The sequence below is a fragment of the Sycon ciliatum genome, unplaced genomic scaffold (genome assembly GCF_964019385.1).
Source record: "Sycon ciliatum unplaced genomic scaffold, ocSycCili1.1 SCAFFOLD_2649, whole genome shotgun sequence".
Classification (NCBI taxonomy): domain Eukaryota; kingdom Metazoa; phylum Porifera; class Calcarea; order Leucosolenida; family Sycettidae; genus Sycon; species Sycon ciliatum.
In genome coordinates this window covers 1-7,000 of record NW_027044687.1, presented here as the reverse complement: position 1 = coordinate 7,000, position 7,000 = coordinate 1, and the positions used below count along the sequence as shown (strand labels likewise).

Below are 7,000 nucleotides of genomic sequence, written 5' to 3'. Positions count from 1 at the left end.
GAGAGAGAGAGAGAGAGCCTGGAGGGAGGGAGGGAGGGAGAGAGAGAGAGAGAGAGAGAGAGAGAGAGAGAGAGAGAGAGAGAGAGAGAGAGAGAGAGAGAGAGAGAGAGAGAGAGAGAGAGAGAGAGAGAGAGAGAGAGAGAGGGAGGGAGGGAGAGAGGGAGAGAGAGAGAGAGAATTTGAGGATGACACGTAGAGGATCTACAAAACTCCACTGTCACATGCATTACAGCGCAGACGCCAGGTTTACACTCTAATGCCAGGGAACATATCTGACCACTACACTTGGAAGCACTAGTAGTAGTATCCTTATAGCACTTCAGAGTCACTCTCTAAAGGTTTGTTCTACTGTACTCCGAGTTGATGGGATACACTCAACGGTCAGCAGACAATGCGACATAACCGAGGCAGAACCATTAAACATGCTTATAGTGACGGTCCGGACAGCAACTATAGGTACTGGGCAAGTGACGTCCAGCCACGCAAAAGGTGAACTACATGTACATGTACATGAACGCGAGAAACATAAGGTGTAAGAAATTGAGCTGAGGATAGGTGAAAAGTTGACGATCAAGTAATTAGTTGTGAACAATACTACTAGTAGGAATTGGATTGAGTTTTTTCTTTCTTCGGATTCTTGACGTTTTGTTCATATTTGTTGTTTTTTTGTTTTTGGTATTGAGATTTTCTGTCATAATATTATGTAAGCAAATTTGCTTTGCCCGTACAAGAGGCTTGTGTACTAGTACTGAGGATTGTAGGTGTCGTACAAGTGCGATACGGATGTTTTACTTTTAAAAAGTGTTCGGGGTTGTGGGGAAAGGATGGTGATCCGTGGAAGGGGTGTTAGATTTGACAGTGGATGCAGTGAAGAAGTCCGGATGAAGCTATCAAGAAAGATCAAATTATGATACAGGACCTGAAAGCATGGCACCTGCGTAGGTGAGAACATTCTTGTGCCGTCGGTTGCATGATTTGTGCACCTTTTCTAAGGATTAACAAATTCTGATCGCTTGCAGACTTTTACACACAACCTTATCTGAACATTCACACATTGAAAGATGAGAAAGTCAGTACGAGAAATGCGCCAACCACATTGTAAGGTATGTGCGTGTGGACACTACAGTACTAGGAGGGCCGGTGATAGTTTTTCGGAGAATGGGAAAGAGAGGCTCGACTGCTGGACACAGTATGTTATACAGTCATGTCATGGGGGTGATGACTTAGACTCTGACGTTGCACTCCCTGCACAAACATGTGCGGATAATCGTGGAGACATGTTTGATGCCGACAGTTTCTAAGATCCTCACGCTGCATAGTTTGATTTTAATGTGGGTGCTGGCGGGTTATATCATAGTTGGCCTTGCTGAACTTGGGATATACCTATTGCTCCAAACAAAAATAGAATCAGGAGTTGCAGCACAGGCCGTGGAATGGTCAAAATCATTGCCATGGCCAGCATCGACAACCCCACCCGCCCACACAAGAACACAAATGCACGTTTTCATTATTCTCATGATTGGTTTGGAGATACTCCCATGATAGGTATCCATTTGCCTCTGGAGAATCCGTAAATAAACAATACAATACAATACACACGCTTGTGCACACACACCTCGTAGAATGGAAGTTGGTAATGGAACTTTCACATGAAGGAACCTTGTCACAATCAACCGTTGGGCAGGAAATTAATTAGGGATAATTCAGAAATGTGGGGAAATATGGAGTTGATACTAACTCAACCGGACTATGAAGATTATTACTTTGTTGGGTGGATTGATGTAGGATGACCCACTGTTTGTAAATTTAAAAAAATAATCAGGAGGATAATGAAATACAACAATTAGGTGGAACTGTTTGCACAAACCCTGAAAGGAATCATCTGGACACAGAGACAACACATTTTGGTGGTCAATCATCGAATGGTACCACCTTGGACACCATCATGTACGTTTGCCGAAGTTAAATGTAATGAGCCGTGGGGTGGTTGGGCCATACTTAGTGGATGCAGCACTGGAAGACAGACTGCTGGTGTCCCCAGGCGGTCCAGTTGCCGACGCACTTGCTGGCAAAGACGCTATCGATGAGCTGGCACTGGAGTAGAGACTGAGGGATGGCGGCACAAACGATGGCCGCGATCTCGGTGGCTGCTGGATGCCGGGATAACCTGCTGAAGTGGAGCTTGAAACAAGAGGTGATATCGGATGACGGCCTTTGGACATAGGCTGTGAGGAGCTTATCAGGGCCTGAAGGGAGTAAGGAAGGGAAAGAAGATCTTCGTGTCCTTCACAATTTCCATTCGGGGGGGGGGGGGATCCCATTGTCGGTGGCAATTACCGTAAAATCCCGCCAGAGCGCCCCGTCTCTCCCATCCACCCCTCCCTGACTTCTTGTCAGGGATGTGATTGATTGTATCCTCGTATGACTCTGTTGCAGTCTGCGATGCCATACTGCACTGCAGACACTTGCTCGACCCCGTTGGAAATGTACGCAACAGTGCCCACCCTCCTGACCAGGGATCGCACAAACCCTGCGTTTTGTCGGGTCTGTTCGACTCCTGGCTCTTGACCTTTGGTCGGTGTACGAGATGCAGGAACAGTTTTCGTAGGGTGAGTACTTGTTCATGTAGCACTGAATGCGGCAAGTAGGACTCGCCCACCTGCCCCTCCCCACCTGAAGCGTCGAGAAGGTAGGGGCGCTCTGGCGGGATTTTACGGTACATGTAGGTGGAGCTCCTATGCAACTGTTTATAGTGAGCTAAATTTCTTCCTGAGCTAGAATCTGACAGCAGTACTAACGTTTAGAAAAAGGATACCATTGCCCTTGACATCTACAAAGACTATCATACCCGTGCACTTCTTCAGTGTTACTGAGCAAATCCTAGGTCTCTCTAAAGCATTAATTAAAAGAAGGCAAATAAAACTCACAGCTCGCCTCTGGGCCTCTCGAGCTTCCTTTTCTTGCTTCTTCTTTTCAAGCTCCTTTTCCAGTTTATCCACGCCCTGCATTAGCCTGACAGCAAACAGCATACACACAGCACAAGATATGTTGCACTACTGAAGCCCTTTAATGCCAAAGCAAGTGGAATTTAATTTAAAAAATTACGTGTCCGTTCCCGAAGGGAACTCACAACGGCCGCTAACGCCCGGTAAACCCAGTGGCAGATGCAGCGCCTGGCAATGGGGCGAGGGATGATTCTCACAAGTCACAACTGCTGGCACAAGTGCTGAAAAGCCTCATTAGCCGCATCCGTGTTTCCCCAAGTAAGTGGAATGCAGAACAAAAAGAAAGTTACTTGTTCGTGACATCTCAATAAAACCTTCCTGAAATGAGGCTTCAGCTGATTCTGTTTATTTCCACCCATAAACTTGTATAGCTGACCAAGATAGCGATAGGGTCTAACTAGACTCCTCAGATTGGTTCATTAAAACTCATTTGGGTATTTTCGTGGCAAGAAAACAGGTACCATAGAATCCGAGCAGCAGAATGTCTCCCAGCCAAGAGTACATCGATGCTGGAGGAGGAAGAGAGGGACAACTGCTTCCTGGGCAAGAGGTATTCTGTAACCATTGAATTGGTTCCGTGCAAAAGGAAGAAAATATTAACACACACCTCTCTTTCTTGTCCTGTGCTGCCTTCAATTCTTGCGCAGTGTTTTCCTGTGCATTCTTAAGCCCGTTCATATCCTCTTGGAACAAATGCCTGAAAGTGCAAAAGATACATTTTCTGTTGTAGCAGTGTTCAGGTTTAGAGCAGCAAAAATTGCCTGAGATAAATCCCAACAGTGGGAAGAACTGACTAAACAACTGAACTTCAAGCCTCAGGCTCATTTACAAATCTGAAAACAGTTCCTACAAGAACTCGCTGCTACCCTAAACGTATTTGACAGTCAACAAGGTGAGCAATAGGAATTACAAGAACCAGCCACATCGCTCAAATGTCATGATAATTTAACACTGTGATTAGAATCACTCGGACAGATCTTACACTATACTCTCCCAATCATTAGCTGTCGGACAGCCATCTGCGTCAATCTGAGCGATCTCCTCTGAAAAAAGCAAAATGCATATACCACAATACAGTGGAACCCGGGCAGTTCAAGTGACACACCAAACACAAAGTTTTCAGATTTGTGTTGTTCATGCATGTCAAAACATTTCTTAATTTTAAAATGTGTGCAAGCTCCACTGCAGCCACTTCATCACACAGAAAACTCAACACCATCATCACAGCAATTGGTCTCTTCACTGCAAATTTCCATCATCTCAATCAAATTTCGGCCATGAGCCATCATCAGGATGTATGTCCAACCATAAAATGGAATGGCAGAGCACACAAACATTACAAATCAACCAATGCGTGCGGTTGAATCCACAATACTACTTCCACAGGCGAAGGTGGAACGGTGTTTTGGTTGCAAGTCTGGGTTTCACACAGAGCAATCTCTTTTCACCAACCCCTGAGTTGCAGCCAAAACACTGATCCACATTCTCTGTGAGTGAAAGATCTCTGCCCAGTCGGGTATTCAAGCACTCTGTGAGCAGTAGAAGACCTTTACTAAACGAATTCAAATAAAAGAAACGAACAAACTTTGCACTTTGCTACTATAGAGGTTTATTAAGGATGCGTAAAGCGGTAACCCATCATAATTCTGCAGAGACTGTTGCGATCAGGGATTCATGCCAGATGACATTGTCATCCCTGGCTTACTACTCCCGGCCCTCCAGTACCTTCTATGTTGGGATGCGATGCCTGCAGATGCTCCAATTCTTGCTGGAGGCTGATGAGATTGGATTTTCCCATTTCCACTACGGAGCATGTTGATTAGGATAAAAAAGCAGAGACAAAAGAACACTCAACACACCTGTATCACTAAGAACAGGAATGCCGGAAGCAGGTTTTGATAGGTCCGGCCTTGTCATAGCCTTTCATACTTTGTGTGTGCCCATAGTGGTTACATACATGTACATGATTGTACAACCTCTTCACCAGGACACATGGGTTAGTTGCCAGCAGGTTGGTCCGGTGTTGGCCTTACCAGCTGGACTGGATCTGCCGGGCCTGATCAATTACTACTGCCCTCAATAATGGCAGGCCGACTCGATGTGGTTGTACTTGCTAGAGACCCTCTAGCAATCATCATACATAGCGGCTAGCTACCAGTGTGCAGAATGCAAGACAGATGCTTTTTTCAGTGATAGAAGAAGGAAGAAGCGGATCAAGTGCTGCTTGCTTTCTATTGTACACATGTATACCTGCATTGTATGTGTACAAGTTGTTACAGTCAAACAGCGGACAGAAAGGTTATGCATACATAGAAATAACTGGTTCGAATAGAAGCCTGACTTGAACAGAGGCCTAGCCTTTACATCAGCTTCTGCAGGAATATGCCCAGTTTTAATACGCGGCATTATGGTATGTACTGTGCATGCAATAGTCACATGACAGTTTATGGGACAAGTAGTAATTTATTCACTTCATGGCACTTGCATCCATCCTTCCGCACAAGTTCATGTCCATGGACCTGCCCCACACTTTGCCTTGCTGGTTGTTTGTCAGTTTGCATGCTCGTTGGGATGCCAGGGATATGACACTGACAAGTAACGATTCATAACATGCTAGCTTGAGCACGATAACTATGCAGAATACTGTATAGTTTTGGGTTGGAGGGAAACAAATCAACACACGCAGCACAGAAGCCTATTATTATAGTTCCGTCACCACTGTATTTGACTTGAAGAGTACTGGTATGAAAGGCCTAGTCAAAACTAAAATAGTATTGCTTCTGTGCTGCATGTGTTGGCATAACATTGTCTTACCGCGGAGTTTGGCTTCTTCTCCTGCCATCTTCACATTGCTTATCTCCTGTACTAGGTTTTCAGTTGTCTGCATTTAGAAACAGAGCAAAGCACACTGTGAATGTTCCCATGCTGAAGTTGGCATGCAGAGCATAACCTGAAAGGCGTATTGTTCACGGACTATTCCAAACAAGAGGTGTAGGTGATAAGTGATAACCGGTAAAGGAATGAATCAAGCATGAGCTCCCTAAAGTGGATTGTTGGTTGCGGTCATGCCTGATATCGCTTATTTTCCTACTTTTCCTTCTCCTACTTCCTACTTTCCCTCCATATCAGGTGAATAGGGAGCCCATGCAAGGAATAGATCTCGAAGAAAGAGTTCTAGAGGCCGAGAACAACAACACAAACGTGAGGTGGGCGTCACTCACATAATACTTGTGGGCAGTTCTGAGCGAGTGGCACAAATGGCTTATGGAGTCCTCAAAACAATGCCTGAGACACGGAGCAGAGAGAAGAAGTAACAAAAGAGGATGCATGATGAATTCTACCATGAAGGAACGTGTAGTGGCTCCCGTGCACTTTGTTTGTTACCATGTTACCCCTTTTTGTGGTCTCGTCATAATCATTTGCCCCTTTGATATTATCAGAGAATCATTTCAAAAACTATCCAGCCATGATGATAGAGTGTACACGTATGACTCTGTCTTGCCATACAACACATAGTGTGAGTAGGTGACACCTCCCTTCCTTTTCTTCTTTTGATAATGCTATTTTCCGTGGTTGGATTCACCCTCCCTTTCTTGTATTGGCTATGTATTATTATGTGCCATGAAGTGGAGACGATAAATAAAAAAATTATAAAATCAAATATTCAGCCTTCCAAAATGAAACAATGATCATCACTAGACACCAGGGAGTATTATGCTATGCTTACAGGTCCTGCATCATGGCTTGATCTTCATTGGCTATAGCATCAGTCAACTCCTTGATCATAGCTTTCTTGTCGGCATTCAGCTTTTCCAGCCTACACAAGTAGCATGTAGGCAAGGGAAATCAAAGGAAAAAGCATGTGATTCGCAAAAGGTACAGAGCATAGGGGTGCACAGTGACACCCACATTATACCCCCCCCCCCCACACACACACACACGCACACACACACGCACACACACACACACACACACACACACACACACACACATGC

The 7,000-nt window shown here is 45.0% G+C and overlaps 1 protein-coding gene across 1 annotated transcript; it reads right to left on the bottom strand.

Annotated features, from left to right (window-relative positions):
- Positions 1–1,501: 1,501 nt before the first annotated feature.
- Positions 1,502–6,822, bottom strand: LOC135830536 (myosin heavy chain, clone 203-like; the record flags this gene model as incomplete). Its single annotated transcript, XM_065342783.1, is given in 8 exon segments — positions 1,502–2,246; positions 2,928–3,012; positions 3,613–3,702; positions 3,988–4,048; positions 4,731–4,808; positions 5,820–5,886; positions 6,227–6,290; positions 6,733–6,822. Coding segments are annotated over 8 exon segments (838 nt in total), but the record flags the coding sequence as incomplete, so codon positions are not given.
- Between the last annotated feature and the right edge of the window lie 178 nt (positions 6,823–7,000).